Raw genomic sequence first — 20,534 nt, 5'->3', positions numbered from 1 at the left:
GACTTGTGCCAACACCCCTTTCCTCCCCAGCCCCCACCTCCATTAAGTAAATATCTGGATTCGGACTTGGACGAATAAATCCATAAAAACAGTTGGTAAAGTCTAAAACGCAGGGGTTCTATAGGAGTTTGTTGATAATTTGCTGAGAAGGATATATTTAGCTCTGGTACTCTCTGGGTGTTGTCAGCAAAGGTATGCTGGCAAAATGAAGAGTCATCATCCTCTCCCTGGCCCCCTGGCCCTTCGTTTGTATTTAAAAACTGCTTCGATGACATTGATCCAAGGACACAAGTGACAGACTCATAGAATTTCTTACATTTGCTTCCTGGTTCACACCCAGCAAACTACTAGCTTTGGCATTTATATATTAACTTTGAGTCAATATATCTTTGTACGGACATTTAGTGGAATTTGTCATGAATCGTTATATAATTTTTAAGCGGTTTGTGTACCTGTACAGAGCATAGGACAACCAAGGCCTGGGGGGGGGGGGGGTCCAGATTTTTGTGACTTATTTTTCCTTTTTTACAGTCCATATATATCAGTTAAGCATATTTTAATGATAGATTTTTAAAATGTGCTGTATTTGCTTGATTTATTCACCTGCTTGAAGTGTTTTGTCAGTCTGGTCTACAAGGTAAGACTAACGTATTATCTTTCAGCAAAGCTATCCATAGTGTTGAATTTACTTTGTGTAAAGCTATACAAAAATCTGATTAAAACATGTTCATTGGTATTCATATTGGGTGGGCATTCTCTGGTATTATAAAGTATCTATTATATTTCGATAACTCATTTCTGGTATAAAAACACGCCCTCTCTGTATGTCTCTGTCTCCTCTGTGTGTGGGCTGGTGTGAGTGCTCTGATTTTTATGCCAATTTTCTTTCAGGAATTAAAAACAATCAAGATATAGACTATCTTACAGTGTAATACATTTCTGTATTATAGCCAAAAATGCTAGCGCGCAATTGCGTGACAAGAATACTCACAGTCGCATAGCGCATCCTTGTTTAAAGGAAAAAGACACACCACTATAAGTGGAAGGAACAGAAATGCACGGGCACAACTAGAACCAGGCAAAAAAAAGTGAGGAAGAAAAACACAGTTGCGCCCGAAGCGTGTGCGTCACTGATAGTAGCTATAAATCTCACCACGCTGCGCTAATATTACGTGACGTTTTCGAATGTTTGCTGATATAATTACATATAGCAAAATGCCGCGGGATTTTTTTTTTTTTTTTTTTTTTTTTTTTTTTTTTTTTTTGTGTGGTTGTTCTGTCAAACCGTGCTGTATAGGGTTAGGCTTTTTTGGAAAGAAAACATTCTGTAACCTAGCCCACGATAAATAAAAAACCTAGCTGCTTGAAAGAAATATGATGATCAGACTTTTTCGAACTATTAGTCTATGAACATAAAAGATATAAATAAGAACCTGGCTTCTTGAGAGAGATAATATAATGAACAGAATGTTGAGAACCTCTACTGGATTACAAATACACAAAAAGGCTTTGAGTGATTCATAACTAATCAAAGAAGTGTATTACGGCATTTCAACTGTTTAAAAACAATATTTTTGTTCTCAGTTTTTTTACAGCACCGCTTTGTATAAGGGATATTTATACACTACACGTATAAGCAGCAAATACTCCCCTCTCCCCTCCCTTCCCACGAACCGCCGGTAGAAATTTAACAACTGTTCATTTCTCATCATACGTTTGTAACAACTCTGATAAGCTGTATTTCCTTCTCCGACTTAATTAAGACTGCGCTTGGACAGACACAATTAAATTCGCTACTCTCTCAAGTGTAAAATTAATCAAGGTCACTAGCGCACAAAATCTCTCTTGTTCTTCGACTATGGGTTTAACGGGGCATGACGTTGATTTTTTCTTTTTTTCTTTTTATTTTCTGCATCAAATCAGGCAAATTTGTTACTGATGGTAAATTTATTTATAAAATTATTCATTTGTTGTTTTAAACATGAAGCCTTAATTTCATTAGTTGTAAAAAAATAAAACGAGATTACACGTGGACATCCATACTGGCGAAAGATGACAACGAATTACAATAATAATGCGTTAAAAAAAGGAATACGAGATTATCGACACGATCACAAAGTTAAGACAATAGGATTCATAACATCAATAATAGTCGTTGGCAGCAAAGGAGAGGGGAGGGGCACTATTTACATTTTTTAAAAATAATCTCTTGGGGACTTTTTTTAAAGTTCCCGCAAAGTACAGTTTTGAAGTACAACAGTCCCCTCCTCCTCCATACATTTTTATCAGCCTGCTACTCTGAATAGTAATGTTTTAATTTGTAAGTGACCGTTCTATTTCTAATGTATATAACAATCAATGTTTTGCATGATATATATAATGAAGTCTCTTTTTGTTTTTCAATAAATAAACAAACAAACAAATTAAATAAATAAATAAATAAAATAATAAGAGAATCAAGTCGACTATATGTATTATAAATCACTTTAGTCTTTACAGTGGAGTATTCTTTTTATTTTTTCACAATTCAATCGTAGCAGAGTTGTCTTTGTTTGGCTTATGCCTTAGTCACGTGACTTCTCCTCCATCTGTAAGAAAATGATATTTCTATTAAAATCTAAAAATTATACTAATATATAATGATACAGAAAAAAATTGCACGAAATCTGTATTGAGTGAAAATTTTATACATGATCTTCAATTAAGTAAAATTTATATGCATATTATGTAATCCTAGACCTAATTTACGTTGCCCTAATTTGCATTTGTGTTGTTATTTTTATTTTCATTTAACATGGATCATACGAATTAAGCTTCATGCGATCAATACTGAGATTTGTACAACAATATAGTAAACAAATATTTTGCTGTTTGTTTACAATGAAATAATATAGCTATGGACAGATTAATTTATCAATTAGTATATACCATACATATAATTAAACGCAAACTAAATAAAACAATAATCATAATGATAAAAGATACCTACCCAATGGTAAACGTAGCCACTATGGAGGCAACAAGAAGAATAGCTGAGCTGGTAAAACTAGCAATCACCCAGTCCCTGTCTGCAGCTACGCTTCCGAGGAATACAATATTGTCATAGGTTGTGGGCTCTAGAATATAATATGAAATAACAGATAGTGGTACCTAGGCTATCATAGAGAGGGATGTGTCATGGGTAAGATTCTAATCTCGCGCTACCTGTCAGCAATACTAACACATATAAACGCACCAATGCACAAACATACACACAGACATTTATACACGCAGACAAATGTACAAACACACAAACGCAGACGCACAAACATAAATTCTAGTGTTAAAAGACAAACACATATACATGCAAACGCACATATACATAAACACATGCACGCACACAATAAGTATTTTTTCCAAGAAAGTGATCAACTCTATCTTTCCTGGAATATGATTTTGTTCATCACAAAACAACCTTAAACATAATTTAAAATCCAATCCACCGACTCATGAATCATTTAGGTTAGGTTTCCCACATGTTACGTTTATCTTTTTCGCAATACACAAAACTACACATAAATGGCTTTTAATGATACGTTTTTCCAGTTACCCAAAAAAGACACTGGTCTTTATAATGCATCAATGGGGTCTTAACAAATGACGTCAACACTGACCACATTTCCTCTTAGTATATTATATTATATTATACATATATGTAATATATCTTTTCACCTGTTTATTTATATGAACATACCTATACAGAGGGAAGCGTTATAGGACCCTACATCATTGGTGGTCATCTGTCCAGGACAAGGGACACACTCTAACTGCCCCTCCTGGTCCTGGTAGGTGGATACTGGACACTCCACACAGTCTGACCGTTGTACGTCATAGTATGTACCCACTGGACACTGGACTGGGAGAGGGAAAGGGAAAGTGTGTGGAACTTATAATGTATATAGCACCTTTTCTCTCCCTCCCTCTCTCTCTCTCTCTCTCTCTCTCTGTGTGTGTGTGTGTGTGTGTGAGAGAGAGAGAGAGGGAGGGAGGGAGAGAGCACTGGTAGTGGCAAGTGGAATGTATGTGGAACTTACACCAACTTATAAAGCACCTTTTCTATATTTCAATAATATATCGTGGGGTTTTTAATGTGGGTGTGCGTGAGATTGTGTGTTTTCGTGTGTGTGTGTGTGTGTGTGTGAGAGAGAGAGAGAGAGAGAGAGAGAGAGAGAAACATGAGAGGGAGAGAGAGGAAGCGAGTGAAAGAGATTTATACTTTTGGTTATTGTCCAACTTTCATATTTTAATAATTAAAATTCAAGAAATTTAAAACTTTTCACGACCATAATTTTCTATCATAACTTGCAAATGTATGAACTGTATTCAATTTCTTTTTTTACACAGCTAAAATTATTTCTCTTTTTGTTTATTAATTGTGTGAGATGATCAATGTCGAAATAAACTTTTAAAATCAAATTTACCCCTTGATTGATTGGCTGAAAAATACTTCATTTAATGAACTAAGCTGCGCATACATTGCACACATTTCTTATGGAAATAAAGAAAGTGGTATGGAAACTCACCACAGTATGTGTCCCTTATCACGGCCCCAGGGCGACACTTAAGGGTTGGCGACACTACTGACCTCTTGGGATCTGCTGTCAAACTAGTGCCACTGACATTCAACGTCAGATTGCCGGACTCCACAAACTTTTGAACCGAACTCGACAGGAGATTCAATTTTTCTTTCAGGGACGTCACGTCTGTATCGTTGCTTATTTCGCTTGTCGCATTAGTAAGGATGACAAAATCGACGCTAACGCTGCTTCTTGTTCTAGGCGTTGCCTCTCTCTTTCGTCTTCTGCCGAAGTCTAAATCTCCTGAAAAATCCGGAAACCCGGATCCAGTGGCAGTATTACATACAACCGTCACTGATGAGACTTCGCAAGCCCCGTCGTCGCAAAGGCCAGCTTGAGCAAAAAGACTTCGCTCCAAGAGACTCTGAAAGTCCGCCCTTATTTCAGCAGTGGCAGCCGCCGATACGCAGTCCCCCTCGTATTCATGGAACTGTATACGCCCGTTGACTCCTCCGAAGGGCGGGAATAACAGCGGTGCACAGGTGAACGGCAACAAAGGCAAAGCCGGTAGCCACTGTCCACTATCTATGCCACAAGTGTACGCAGGTTGAGGGAAGGCAAATGGCGGGAACTGGTATTGATCATTGCAGTGCAAGGTGCAGAAAGTGGTGAACTTGATGGTGCTGCAGGCCTTGGCGCCATTTATCGGAGGTTGTATGTCGGGGCATCGGCGCGCTGAGGATCGAAAGTGTACTTGTTATATTAATGATACACATACTTATCGCTGTATTACATTACTGCAACTTTTTCACCAGGAGCATCTGATGACAGTTCACAATACATACAGAAACATTATATTAGCACTGTGCATAATAAAACAGTTAAGTACCGGTGTGGCGTGTACCGCTCGGAGCGTGAACCATCCGTTCTGCTCATGTGAATTTTACCTAGAAATATCCACAATATAGTGAATATATAATGAGGCGGGATACGAACAAGCCATATAAATGCACAGGTGAATAACAACGGATCATTCACGGAACGGTTCATACACGCGTCTGCTGCGTGTACAATCGGTCAGGACGGATGGTTCACGCAGAACGGACCGTACACGTGTCACCGGTACTTCCAAGTGGCATCAATCTAAAAGCCTTCTATAACAGTGTAGATAACTGGTGGTCAGTTTTGATATATGAAGAATGTTGAACTTAAATAAATATAACCAATCATTTTCTTATTTACATAGGATGGAAAAGTATCAATCAAATGAAATATAATATAGAAATGTCTATTTACGAAAATTTCCTACCTACAACAGCGATGCCCATAACACACTTCCCAGTGTTCCCCGCGGCATCACGTGCTGTGCACGTGACCTCGAACCTGCCAAGCGGAAATGACCCCCATTCACGGTCACAGGATGACGTAATCACGCCAACGTTATCTTCAAACACTGGTTTTTCAAATTCAACATTTGTCTCACTTCCTCTGGCTTCAAAAATTTGGTTATCTGGACACGCTAGGGGGCGCGGAGCTTCTTGGTCTGTATAAAAAACAGCATGTTCTAAAAATAATGCTAAATGCATATGCGAATGACATACTTGATATCAGTGGACAATAATGGCTACCAATGAGCAAGGAAACCGTATCTCAATGTAAACGTATCAACCTAAACTATATTGAAATATTAGATAACTTATTAAAAAAGAGAAAAGTGGTATTACTTTCTTAAGTTAAATTCACTGACGCATATTACTAGAATCTTCAGTTTTTAAATTCATTTAGATTATATGAATTCATTCGCTTCACCTTCTACGGTGATTCTGAAGGAGCAGGTGGATGTCAGTCCATACGAGTCTGTGGCCGTGTAGGTTATTCTATGACTGCCCACACCTAACCTCACAGTGTCCGATACCACGAACAAAGGAGTGACCGTCAGGGATAACTGCCTGCCTGAAATGGAAAACGGTACGAGTCTAAGATGAACAACTGTCATACACTACAAATCAATTTGCCTAATATGCTTTAAACTATATTGCTCCTTTTACGGGTACTTTAGTTCATGATACAGTAGTTGCTTTTACATATAACAGCATTTTCAGCATTCTTTAAATCACGAACAGCTGCATTATAAGCAAGTACATCACTATAGTGATAGTAAGGTACTCTTAGCAATTATTTCTCTTACAATTATACATTTGTTGCGGGAACCGAGGTATTTGTAAGTCAACATTTCCATTTGTTCCCAAAATCCTCTATCTTTACCACTGTTAATCCATTACAGGGAATATTTGTAAATATGAACATCTACAAAATATTTTTTTCAATAAATAATAAATAAACAACATAAAAATGCGGTGCTTGTATTAATCTTTGGCATCCATGTTGTTACATTACCTTTACTGTCAAAAGCACGTGGCACGCCCCACGTGACCTCTGTGTAGTCTTTATTGACGTACGTGGAGACGATGGTGTCTGGAGGACAGGTATCTTTAAAGTTTGGGGGCGGGATAGCTGTCAAAAATAAAACACGTCTATTTAAACCAATCTAGTCTCTATCCATTCAAATAGTGGGTTGAACACCTACTTAAAGCTAAGATCTAATAAACAGATCTGTTTATTAGATCTTAGCTTAAAGTAGTACAACTATGGCACCATCATGTTCCAAGGAAAGGCCTATTTATACAGGGCACAGCAAAACCCAGCTATTTGGAATAGGTTGCGTACTTAAAATACAGCCAGTGTTGACCAATAACTGTTTCGCTTTGAGATAAATGCTTGAAACTTAGCCAGGTTGCTTGAAATAGTAATATTACTATTTTTGGATGTGAAACTAGTTGCTGTTTTTTCTCTTAGCTCAAGTGTTAATTGCCCCAAAATGGCTACTAAATGGCTGACCACGTCATTTAATATGATTTTTGAAGAAAATCTACCTTTTTCTTACTATTGGTATTGACTATAATATCACCACACTTTACCTTCACATTCCGTCACTCCTGTTGGATTAGACCAAGCACCGTCCGATCCACAGGTGAAACTCCGAGGACCCTTCAGCAGGTACCCTAGCTCACACGTGACGTCACACTGGGTGGCATAGAATACGGAAGATGACGTGCATAACGACGGTGACGTCACTGCGTTTGGCACAGCGGATAATTTGGGGCAAGTGATCGCTGAAATCGAAGAAAGTTTTAGTTGAAGATAACATTTTGACTGACATTTGACATTTTTATAGTATATGGTTGACCTCAAAGAACCATTCCAGAATTAATTTGTCTGCCAATTGCCATGATGTCTGTCCATCTTCCTCACGTATAAAGTTTGTTCTTTTCGTGCGTATTTTTGGCTACCTGGTCTGAGATTTAGTTTTGTTCTCTTTTGGTTTCGTTTGTTTTATCACCCATGTCAAGTGCAAACTTTATACGTGAGGAAGATGGACAGACATCATGGCAATTGGCAGACAAATTAATTCTGGAATGGTTCTTTGAGGTCAACCATATACTATAAAAATGTCAAAGTAAATCTTATTCCAAGTTGAATAGAACAAAAATAGACACTGACACTTCTTTTGCGCATTCTTAATGCAATTCGTCCATTCGCATATAACATTGAACAGATACATGTATTAAGAAAAAAATTAAGTACATAAAACATTTGTGAACTGACTGGATTGGCAAACATTTTAAAGACACTTTTTATTTAATCTTATTGAATATTGAGCAATTTTGAACACACAAAAGTTATATTAGTCTTACCCGCACAAGAAACCGATCCCACCCAGTTACCCTCCCTGCCACATGCCAACGTAGCGTTGCCTTGGAGACGGTAGCCATCTTGGCATCGGTAAGTCACCACGGAGCCAAATTTGAAGCTGCACGTGGTTGAGTCTAACACAGCACCTGCTATGTCTGGGGGTGGCTGACACGACGGAGCTGAACGACAGAAACATATAAGCTATAATAATACAAGTACTATTTATACACTGTAGTAAGTTAACTAATAAATAAGAGGCTTACTACATAACTTTGGGAACCCCAATTGCTATTCTACTGTTAATGACTGCCAAACAATAAGCAGGTCGTTATTAAAACTTATTGTAAAAAAAACACGACCTTTGGTTAAGATTTCCAGACCATACATAATAAAAGCTCTCGTCTTCTAGTTTATACATGTAAAGCGAAACTCGGTAGAACATTTCACTATTTGTGCCCCCTCCCCATTAGAACCCCCATTTGTAGAACTCGCACTTACATCGGATTCTCAAAGAAAATCGACATTGTTTCTGGAGATTGGCGGCGTCCTGGGCAGTGTATACCAGAGGGTAGTCTCCCGGAGTTAACACAGAGGGAGAGGTGTAGGTCGGTTTGCTGAGGGTCAGCTGTCCGGAGTTATCCGTGGCCACTGGCTCTGACCACAACACGGACGCTCTGTCCCCACAGGGAGGGGTGAAGAAATGGAGGTCACTCTCGGGACAAGTGTCCCCAAAATCAGGTGGGGTGACATCTGGAATTAAAGAAAATCCTTTTGTCGTGTAGAAATCAGTTAAGAGACTACAGTGATTACCGAATGAAAATGCATTTGTACAGTCCAAATAAAAGGTGTCCGTTACCATGGCAACGGAAAACTTCCAAGGAATATAGCCATGTTTTGATACAAATGAATTATATCTCTACATCAGAAGTTATAGATGGGATATATCTTATAATCTATATTCCACACAGTCGTTAATTCTACCTGTGCATACGGCGGTCTGGTCTTGAGCTGTCCACGTGTTGAATTCCGTGCACCTGTGACTGCTGACACCTGTCAGTTGGTACCCCTCGTGACACTGGTATTGGCACTGGTCGCCATATTCTCCCTGGACCAGGCAGGAGGCAGGGCTCACGGTGCCGCCAGGTGGCGCTGTTAACGCAGGACATTTAGGTGCTGGAAAAGTGAAAGTGAAAGTGATGTTTAAAATTTCTCCCTCTTACGTCCTCAATCTATTCTTCTCAGCCTCTCATTCTCGCTCTTTTTCCCTATCCCCTCTTTTCTTCCACCACTTTCGCTCCCTCCCTACAATTTTTCACTCATTCTATACTTCATTCCCAATTACTCTTTCTCTTTCTCCTCACTGCTTAATAACCCCTCTCTTTTCTCTCCTCACCCTCGCTCCGTCCCCAACCATTTTTCTCTCACTCCATCTCTTTAGTCCTTCTATCCTCTCTTCCACTCCTCTCTCTTTTTCTCTCTCTCGTTTTCTCCCTCCCTGGGTCATTCTTCTCTCTCCACTCTCTTCGCCTCCCTCTCTCCCTTTTCCCCCTAAATATTCCCTCTACATTCAATACTAGCAACAAAACCATCACCAATTCCGAAACAAACACATTAGAATGGCGCGGTGTTTACTTCATCCACTCACCTATACACTGAAAGGTCGTGTTCTCCCACTGCCCCGTGGGTAGACAGCGAATAGTAGGGGTGGTATCATTTTCACTCCTCTGGTAGACAATATCACACCCCAACTCACACACTGTACCAACTGGCAGTTCTCTATCCGTGTCACACCGCTGGTAGATGTAACCCCGGCTAGTGTCCAGGACTGGACATGTCACCGCTAGAAGAGAATTTATTATTAAAGGCACGTCTCATATCTAACACCACAATGCAATTTTTGCCCAAAAAGCACTGCTTTTTTCTGAACAACAGCCAAAGTCGAAGCTTTTTGAGCGTATTATATATCACAGCTGACGAAATTTCTTGCAAGAAAAATCAGCTTATGCCCCTAAAACAATGCAAGATATTTTATGCTTCTTATCAATCTTAATATAGAAATAACCCTTTACGCCTGACATCAAATTGTGATTACCTTGACCCTCTCTGCAAAAATTCATTTTTATCCAAACAATTTGATAAATAATTTTATTGTATGTTTAATAAATCTTGCTAATCGACTAACTTTCTCCTTGCTATTAACAGTCAGATCGACATATGCCTGGGCATGAAACAAATAATGATTGGAAGTAAATCAACGGAGGCTTTGTAGCATTACCTTTACACACGGGGTTACCGTCCCAGTGAGTGTTCCCCTCAGAGTAAACACATGGCAAGGTGCCCGTGTTATTCCTAGGTACCATGTACCCTGAGTCACACGTTACAGAACACACGCTGCCGTGGATCAAAGAACACCCTGCGGCTATCGCTCCGTGTGGGGGAGGCGGAGGGGACGCGCAACGTGGAACTGAAATAGGCGTGGAAAAACAGGGTGAATGTTTTCATTTCAGGAGATTCGTTTAATTGTTGTTAACTTTCATTACAAGATGAAATAAAACAGACAATACACGGTCAAGGGTTTGTTGTTAGTAAATTGTAATAAAAAGAACAGGGTTTTCTCTTTTGAGTGAAATTAAAAAGTAATTAAAAATTTGTGCGGTTACTTTTTATCTACCCGTCTGTAATTTGTGGCTTTCAGAATTCAGATTTAAGAATCGTAATACAAGGAATTTCTGAACCGTCACTTTAAGCCCTGCATTCAATGTTCATAATATGACAAGATTCATTAAAAACTTCAGTTGTAGAGATGGACTCTCTAAAATTTCACTTGACATGATTAAAAGAGAAATTAAACACACATAAACGTGATCAAAATCGTCATTTTCTCAACAGAATCGTGTTACATATACCTTGCAGATTCAGAAAAATGTATTGATCTTTGGGGGCGATAAAAAAATATCAAGGTCGACCACAGCAATTGAATTAATCTTTCTTAACGCACAATACATTCACAAACATTTTACCTGGCCAAATCTTTCGAAAGAATCATTATATATGAAACGTCAGTTTTTTAAATTCCAAGTTAACCACAAAAGCGCCGTACCTGTCACGGTCACTGTAAACACACAAAGCGCTGAATTCCCGCTGTTGTCAGTGGCATTAATTTCAACCTGGTGATCGCCTTCAGAGTACGTGTCCTGTTTACCCTGGAGTAGAAAAAAATCCATGACTAAATAGTTCAAAGAATGTCTCCGACAAGGAAGTTCAAGGCACAATTAACCCAGACATATCCCTTTCATGCTTGGCCTTGGGAGTCTGTTAAACTGAATTGGAGAAATACATCTGCATTGTTATTTACTTAGTTGAAAAACATTTGACAACAAAGAATTTGGGACCTGCACCGATGGAAGCCAGTTCTACACCAATAGTTATTTAGTTGAAAGACGCAGGTCAGGGAAGTTCATTTGTACGCAACATTAATACCTTATGAGTACATGAATAAATGAATCAGCACGTGACCTGAATAATTTACCTTGTAAGACACAGATGGGAGGATGTTAGAGTTATCCACGGCTTCTATGTGAATTGATGTCCAATTTACCGCCTTTCTACTGGTCCCTGTGTCTGAGATATAGACCAAAGGGTTCTGAGGGCATGTTCCGTTGAAACTTGGTTTTTGGGTATCTGGAATAACATTGCTGATTTAGCAAATATTTAATAGTGGAACGCATTTCTTATTCACCTTAGTATTCGTTGGAATGTATTTTAAATCAAATGTTCATTTTGGCGCGATGGAAAAAGCTTAGTTGGGGGTACCAACCATTCTGAAAATAAAATAAAAAGTGTCTTGGGCTCCCCTTAGAACCCTCTGCTTCTAGCATAAACCCGACGTGGTAGAAAACTTGGGGATAGGCATACGTAATTTATTTAGGAATAATTTATTGTTTTATAATTTAAAGCTTATGGTCAATTTTCTTTTAAAACATTCTTTGTAGAACTTCAACCTTAGGGTTGCAATTTTACCTAATAAATTATTATTATTATTATTATTATTATTATTATTATTATTATTATTATAATGACGCCTATGGAACTCTATTTAGGCGTGTTGGAAGTAAATATTAGTTGAGGTGCTGGGCATTTACAAAATAAGAAAAAAAAGGATTGTTGGGGTCTTCCCTGCTTCTAGCGTAAAACCTGACGTGGTTAAATTTAGGGGCAAGCATACATTATAGTGCCTTTGTCACTTATCAATATTGTTCATCAGCGTACTGTGCTGTACGGAATCGTAGATATTGTGCCAAATGTGCTTGTAATGTAATATTTACGAGTTCTTTAAACAAAGACAGGGGCAGTATTATCCTTGGTTAGTTTGTGGGAGATGGGAGCGGGTTCAGGGAAATAACCATGTTTTCATATCCCGGATCCGCAAGTGCAAACACATCATGACGAACAGAATTTGATTTACTCATCGCTTACATAAAGGCTGAGGAATTTTTTAGATGTGTGCAGACAAATGAAACGACTTAATTACAGTGACTGTTTTATATCCTGTTGTCTTAGTTTTAAAACGTGACTTTACATTTATTGAAATGTTCACTGGCATTATTCAACGGGGTTCTTTTAGTACAATATAACGTTTTGTTCGCTTTGAAGAAGTTGTCGAAGGAAATTCCCATTTCTTAAAATTCCGTATCCGCAAGTGGAGACTGGGAATATTTCTCTTTGACTGCAAACATTTTGAAATGGTTTAATTGGGCTGACGGCTTTGCATCCTGTTCTTTTCTTCAATAGTGTGACATTTCTGACAGGGCCCTAGACAGTAGTCGTGTTTGTCGAAATTACTTTCCTGTTAATTTCCTCCAAAAATAAACTTCTTTTGTCATGCAGTTTTTGATCGTTTTCTCGGAAGGGAAGTGACGTTATTGATATCCGTGGAGCGTGTAAGAAGGGCATCTAGGGCTCGGTGGCAGGGGTGTATAATTTCAATGTCACTTGGATATTATCTGTATTTTAAGATATATACTTAACCAGCTGAACAGAAGCTGGGATAATTAAGCTGAACTGTTCCGTTAGATTAAATATCATAATCTCCAATGTCTATTAAAAATGACACAGTTTTAAAAAATGAAATAACATTATTGATTACCAGTAAAGTAATATAAGACTCACTTTTTATTCAATTTTTATTTGTATCAAGTACCTTTGCAAGTCCCCAAGTCTGCGTTCCACTGCGCAGACGCCAAACACGAAACCGTCGTCTGCCCAGACACCACGTATCCCGAAGGACAGCTTAAACTGCATACGTCATTGAAAACTGTGTAGTTAGTGCAGAGGGTCGGAGTCAAGGTGCCATTCTCAGGTGGACTGAGTGGTGGACATTGAACAACTGAAATTAAAATAAAGAATATTAACACTAAAGTATATGAAAATAGTTAATAGAAAGTGTTTTGCCAGACGTGATTTAAGAATTCCGTGATTAACGATGAGTAATTTAATACAGGGAATATGCGTTGACTTATACTAGGCACAATTGTCATCATGGACATGACATAAAAAAAAAATAAAAAAAAGATCAGTAAAGTTTTATAGGCCTCTATACATGTTCAAGGGTTGACACGATTTTCACTGGAATGATAAGGAATAATAAAGAATGACTTAAGTAGGTTTCACTTTATCAAACTTATATAGCTCACCTTCGCATGAGAGAGATGCATCCCAGGTTCCATTGGCTAAACAAGTGGTTGTCACGGCAACAGTGGGGCGATACCCAGTATCACATGACAGCTGACACGTGGTACCGTAATTCCTGCTATCAACATCACAGTTACTGGACACGTGGTCAGGTAGTGACATCACTGGGCATTTTACGACTATGAATAGATTGCATTTTATGAATAATTTTATTGATACTTGTTTTATGAATATATGAATTGTTACTGCTTTATTCACTATTCATATATTGAATTTTAGGCATTCCTCTTTTGACTTTTAACTTTTTTCAAAACTGACTGCACATGGACAACCGCAGAATGTTCTGGATATACTGTCTTTTCTTTTAATCTGTCTCTCTAAAAACATCGATTTATTTCCTTAGATATGCTTCAGTATTACAAAGAGACTTACTTTCACATGTTGGCTGGGTATCTGACCAAGCTTCGCTCTCCAAGCAGGTGATATCAGCCTGCCCTGTCAGAATATACCCCGTGTTACATTGGAAAGAACAGACAGAGTTCTCGTAGGGGCTGCAGTGCCTTACCAGGGTCAATTGGTCAGTCAGGGTCACATCTGGACATCTGGCAACTTTGTACCGGTAAAAGATAAAGTTTACCGCTAATGGAAGAATCCTGAAGCATGGCTTAAATGACGATAACACGAACACTTATAGACCTTGATATTTGTTGTAGTAAAATAAGCAAAATATTTGTTTATCATAATGGGTGAATTTAACAAATATTTCCCAAGAAAAACGGATCTATTATTAAATACAACGCACCCCCTTCACAGGTCCTGCCGTCTGCTTTAAGCCCTTTCCCCTCTGGACATTGACACGCCATTCCAGTCGGTAATGGCAGGCACAGATTGCTGCAGCCACCGTTATTTACCGAGCACGCGTTGCTACCTAGAAAATTATGATAGTGGAATATATTTGAATTATACTGAAATCATAAAAGAACAGTAGAGGAGAGTAAAATATTAATAAAAATAAAATAATGCAAAAACCTGAAAATGTACTTATTTATTGAAACACCAAATTATATTTATATATTTTTGCTTTATAGCGACGTAGATAAATACGATCTGTCCTTTCATTGCGACTCCAATTCAAAATTATATTTCTTAAAAATTACCATGCAGAATAACTAAACAATTTTTTAATATTTTACGTCTACATTAAATACATCAAACAGTCTCTCAGAATTTTGTTTACCTGGACCTTTTGGTCCTGTCTTCAATACGGCGACCCCTGACGGTCGTTTGAGCCCAACTGGTCCAAGTTCCAGGAAGCCATCATCTATGGCGGCCATGTTGGATGAACCAATTGACCTCGAATACCAATCCGTCCACCACAGTCGGCCGCCGTGGGTCACCAAGCCGAATGGATGACCTACATATCTAGTGTGGCATGGAGTTAATACTTTAATATTAAATTTAATATTAAGATATCAATCACTGATACATGTAAACCGATATTAAAATATAAAAAAAAATATGAAAATATGAAATAGGGAAGAAAAGATAGCTATTACAACGTCAATTAATATATATGTAGTTGATAAAAAAGTAAACATCGACCCACATTATCTGAACACATAGATTTGATCGAAATGCTTCACAGTGGAATTTGTTGTGGTCAGTAATTTTCTAAAACACTCTAAACATATTTTATTTTATTTAACCAAGAGTAGTTCTTACCTGGCTGATACGACTAATCTCCTCTCCAAACCATCGTAGTTACACACCTCGATCTTCCGGAGCCAGGCGTCCGCCCAGTACAGCCTCTGGGTCTCATAGTCTATGGTCAGTGCGTTCGGCCATACTATGTCCGTGTTGATGATGACCAGTCTGTCCGTGCCGTCCACTGCGGCACGCTCTATCTTGGCCGGCTTGGACCAGTCCGTCCAAAACATATACCTGCGTGTAAAGTTATTATTATTATTATTATTATTATTATATCAGTTCACCACAACATACAGTATCAAGTAGTGTAAACATGATTTTAATTTGTCTGTAAAATGGCTGCTATACCATAAACTGCATCAGTGTGCGTATAACGTGTTAAATGAGTTCAAGATAACATTGCTTTTGTTGATATGATACACCATTATACAACAATAAGGTCTGAAGTGGGATCATCGGACAAAGTTGAACTGTTTAAATCAACTCAGAAGAATACTTCAAAGTGGTAGAGTGATTTTACGTCCAACTTCTCGAATAATAAATTTGCCAGGTTTGGTGAGTGGCATGAAGGGGAAGAGTGTTGGTGGTGTGACAGGAATGGTAGCCGGCTAGCGACAGTAGAGGTGGTAGTCGACTAGCGACAGTAGAGGTGGTAGTCGAGCTAGCGACAGTAGAGGTTATATTCCTGTCTGTCGCTGGGCGGGTGTGTGTGTGATTTACTGTATTTACCAACTTCAAGTCGACCTGGTCACACTTACCCACTTCTCGGCTCCACAGCGATGGCTCTGGGCAGGTCAATATCGTCATATATCAGAGCCCTCTTTGAAGAGCCGTCCAGCCGACTAACCTCTATCCTCTTTAACCAGGGGTCAGTCCACAACAGGTTCCCGGACATCCAGTCGATAGCCAGACCGTCTAGAAACAAATCACAAGTAACAATTAGGATTAATTGTCTTAAAGGGATAACAATTTTTCATTGTGGACAAAAAAAATGAATTTTCCTAGGATAAACAACAATTTTCCCATACTAACCAGTGGTTAATGAATCCATACTGCATTCAAATTTAGTCCCTGTTTTTTCTTTCTAGAAAGTTTTTTTTTAATAGTATACCCATTACCCATCTATGGAGGTCACGTGGTCCGATGGCAAGCACAGATTTCAGAATAATTGCTTTAACTGCCATTTGTTTGTGGAGAAATAGAATAAATTATATTTCTACAGTTGTTTACAATGTTTTTATTGTGAAATATAGATCTCACACGAAGAGTTGTTATCCCTTTAACTTTACAATTAGCCAGGAAGTGTGTAGACAAAATGTTTCCTTCGACTGGCTCTGTCTGACTTATTCAGCCATTTGCCATATGGGAAGTGGTAGGCCTTGTTGTTATAAACCTAAACAATATATCGGCGGGGAGTGTGAGTGTTAAACATAAGACAAATAAATAAATAAATATGATAGAAAGTCAAATAACAATAAAAGAAAAAAATAATAAACAAGTAAAACAGATATTTCAAAAATAAAGAAACCAAAATATTAAATGGATACATAACATTGAAGAAAAGAATCAATAATTAGTGGCGATTATTTGTGGAACACAACCTATGGCTGATTATGATTTCTCAATGTTTAACATATAAAATATGAATGTCCCATCAACCTGGATTAACTGTGGAGTTAACTATGAGTTCTGGTTCACTGTCCCCGGGGTATTGAACCCTGTAGATACCGCTCTGTTCCACATTGCTCCAGTAGATGTAGCCACCGTAACTTTCCAATGCTAGCACCCCATTAGATACGTTCACTGGTAGCTCTGGTAAAGATGATAAAAAAAGATAAAAAATCAACTGATTAAACGAAAAGAATGATAAAATATACGCCGTTTCATTTTAGTCTGCCTGGTATATTTGGACACCAAAAGATAAAATGATAAAATATTGACAATTACTAGATCGGAGATACATGTATGTGTCATGCTTTGATTGTCACTTTTTGATAATACATATGAACATTATGGATTAAATTTTGATTGTTTGCTAATGACATAAACTATTAAATTATGATAGATTTCAATTATTCTATCACTGAAATGGGTAAATGAAATAAACTAACCACTGAATGCAGATGGAGTTGCTGTCGACATCTTGTACAGCTTGCCCAAGTCTGTGTCAGAAAATATCAGCAGTGGCTCGTCACCTGGAACAAGGCAATGATTATATGTTATTCTGTTAGAATTTAGCTAATTTAGTTGTGCTAGTATAGTTTCACTCTGTTAACCCAGAGGAAGTGTAAAGATGTCTAAATGTGCATAAGTCAATATTTTATATTTCTCGTTCAAAATAATCATCACTTTTAAAAAATTGGCATCTACAATTCATAACCGTATTGACCTCCAGAATTTTTACCATATCCGCTAGAGTATATTTTATTTTATCTGTTGTCTTTTTGTTCCTTTTTTTTCTTCATTTGTTGAAAGACATATTTTCTCTCACCTCCTGCACACCGGGTATCGTTGAGATACAGCCCCGCCCTGCAGGTACATTCCTCAGTGGCAGACGACACAATGCAGACGCCACTACAAGAAGTATTGGTCTGACAAACAGTTGCCTTGGTGGCTTGAATAAAAAAAAATTGATCCAATTTATTGTATATCTAAAACCATTACATTTGTCTTTCTCTGTAGAAAAAAATACTGTGCTTTTCGTTTTTAGGTATTGGGCGAAATAAACAAATAAATTAATAAATAAATTAGTGAGAAAAATACATGTAGATAGATCAATTTGAATAAAATGGCTTATCCAATTTAAGAAAATAAATTTTCACGACTTCATTTATTCCAGTGCCGTGCACTCCACACTTTCTTACCGTTTTCTCGGTCGTACTTCCCCAAAATAATCGGGGCCCCGACTGTGGAAAATGAACCAACCGTATTGCTGGTTCTATTGATAAAATGTATGACGTCATTTTCAATGTCAGCAGCTATGATGACGTCACTCGATACAGCTATGCCATAAAAGAAGCTCCCGGGTTTCTTGAGGATTTCAGAGCAACTGTTTCCATCATAAGAGCACTTTTTGATCACCCAAGTGGCACTGTCACTCCAGACCAACTTCTGCTCGTCTTGAAGAACAGCGACCCCTGTCGGGTTGATGACGTCATTGATGATGTCACGTCTGTCTCGTCCTGACAGGGAGGATCTGACTATAGCCGGGGAGGATCCTCTTTGGGACCAAAATAAGTACCTTTAAGATAAAATATAAATTAATGAGTTTCAAAAAGATAACGAATAAACAATATTATATCATAAGGGTACATTTAGTGATCAACGCTGTCATAAGGAATAATGACAGATATTATTGTCCTCGCTATAGATTAATATTTTAAATGTAATTATTTATTCAATTTTATTTTCAGATGCGTCTCTTCATTTCCTTAATTTTAAAATTCTGAATTTCCTTTTTTATACATTTGTTCATGCATTCATTCAACCATTCATCAATCCATTCATCCATTCAATATTTCATTCATTCATTCATTCATCCATCTATTCATTTTCTACTTAATTGTTTAGATAAGGAAAACCATTTATTTAAATATCTGATTCATTTTAAGTTTTAAATTTATGAATTTCCTTTCTTATACATTTGTTCGTGCATTCATTCAACCATTTCATCCATTCATTCATTCATCCATCTATTCATATTCTACTTAATTGTTAAGATAATTAAAAAATAACATTTATTTTGAAAAACAATTTCTTAAAATAACTGATTCATTTTTAGCTAAAAATTATAACTTTAATTCATACATTTACTTTTTTCAGACCAATTGGACAATTTATCAATAAACAAAACAACTGGTACAGCGTTCTACAGGGCGTTCTGCTTTGTACACGAGGCAGGGGGGAGGCAACGAAAACTAAGTCCACATTCAGACCTTACTAGAAGAAGAAATCAGACTGATGTAAGACCTGAAAAATTAATGCTAAGATTCCTTACTTATACCATAGCTTGCAAATTATTTCATTGCGGCAGGAAGGGGGGGGGGGGGGCAGGGGCGGATCCAGGATTATTTGAAGGGGTGGTCTGCTGTCGTAAGCCGTATTAGCAATGGTTACACGTTCACTCCAGATGGACATTATCAGCAGCTGATTTTCCAGTTGTTTCGTTGGCTATTATGTACAATATAACCATGATAACTCACGTACCCTCTTTCAAAGTCCACCGATATGTCCGGGGGTGAGTGACCGTAGTCCGGTCTGTTAATGTCAATAACGCCACTCTGCTGCGTCTGTGTGTCCGTCACTTTAATGCGACCATTTCGAATGTCCACGCTGTACCTTAAACCAGCGTTTGTCACGCCACCATAGCATTTAGACACAGCGTCGTTGCTTTGTAAACTTGTGCACTGCTGTACAAGAAGCTCCTCGTAATTTGTTGAAGTATCAAGTCTATTAAAGGCAGCATCTTCCCTGCAGCCTTCTATGAATAACTGGGTATCCACAACGGTGAAGTTACAAACGTGTGTTGTATTGGAATAAAAATACAGCGCCTCTACGCGAACAATATTAAGGAAAAAAAGAATAAGTATCTCCGCGGTCGCCATGATGAAATGAACATGAAAGTTAAACTACCGCGGAGTAATACGCCGGCGTTAATAACACATAGGTACAGCTGAACTGATTGAAGCTGTTTACGTGTTATTATTATCTCGCTATACTGCTTGGCAAACTTCGTTATTAGGTGTGACAGACATTCTTATCAGCTGACTAGGGCTTAAAACTATGGTGTTTCATAGTACGTATCGCTTTCATACTAGAATTAATGTT

General features: G+C 38.0%; 1 protein-coding gene across 1 annotated transcript; it reads right to left on the bottom strand.

Annotated features, from left to right (window-relative positions):
• Positions 1–1,928: 1,928 nt before the first annotated feature.
• On the bottom strand, positions 1,929–20,479 carry LOC106173718 (uncharacterized). The gene is made up of 27 exons (XM_087010919.1): positions 19,914–20,479; positions 18,572–18,948; positions 18,199–18,321; positions 17,819–17,902; positions 17,367–17,519; positions 16,466–16,622; positions 15,723–15,941; positions 15,238–15,422; positions 14,803–14,928; positions 14,433–14,609; positions 14,003–14,179; positions 13,510–13,695; positions 11,839–11,990; positions 11,410–11,512; positions 10,585–10,773; positions 9,955–10,149; positions 9,291–9,482; positions 8,808–9,059; positions 8,312–8,488; positions 7,535–7,729; positions 6,954–7,070; positions 6,366–6,509; positions 5,866–6,099; positions 4,563–5,291; positions 3,734–3,895; positions 2,990–3,116; positions 1,929–2,588 (listed from the first exon to the last, which is right to left on the bottom strand). Exons 1-27 carry the CDS (start codon positions 20,309–20,311, stop codon positions 2,558–2,560), a joined length of 5,361 nt encoding a protein of 1,786 aa, XP_086867045.1. The 5' UTR covers positions 20,312–20,479; the 3' UTR covers positions 1,929–2,557.
• Between the last annotated feature and the right edge of the window lie 55 nt (positions 20,480–20,534).

This window comes from Lingula anatina, chromosome 4 (assembly GCF_051362555.1).
Source record: "Lingula anatina isolate TDL-2025a chromosome 4, LinAna3.0, whole genome shotgun sequence".
In the NCBI taxonomy this organism is placed as follows: Eukaryota; Metazoa; Brachiopoda; class Lingulata; order Lingulida; family Lingulidae; genus Lingula; species Lingula anatina.
Note: the sequence above shows the minus strand (reverse complement) of the source record. Positions and strands in the feature narration are given on the sequence as shown.

Bases quoted from the DNA above. Each gene is read 5' to 3' on its own strand.
- LOC106173718 (XM_087010919.1), bottom strand. From the start codon at position 20,311: ATGGCGACCGCGGAGATACTTATTCTTTTTTTCCTTAATATTGTTCGC. The intron at 11,513-11,838 runs GTAAATTATTCA...TTTCTACTCCAG, and splicing joins TCCCATCTGTGTCTTACAAG to GGTAAACAGGACACGTACTC. The intron at 6,100-6,365 runs GTGAAGCGAATG...TTTTTTATACAG, and splicing joins CTTCAGAATCACCGTAGAAG to ACCAAGAAGCTCCGCGCCCC.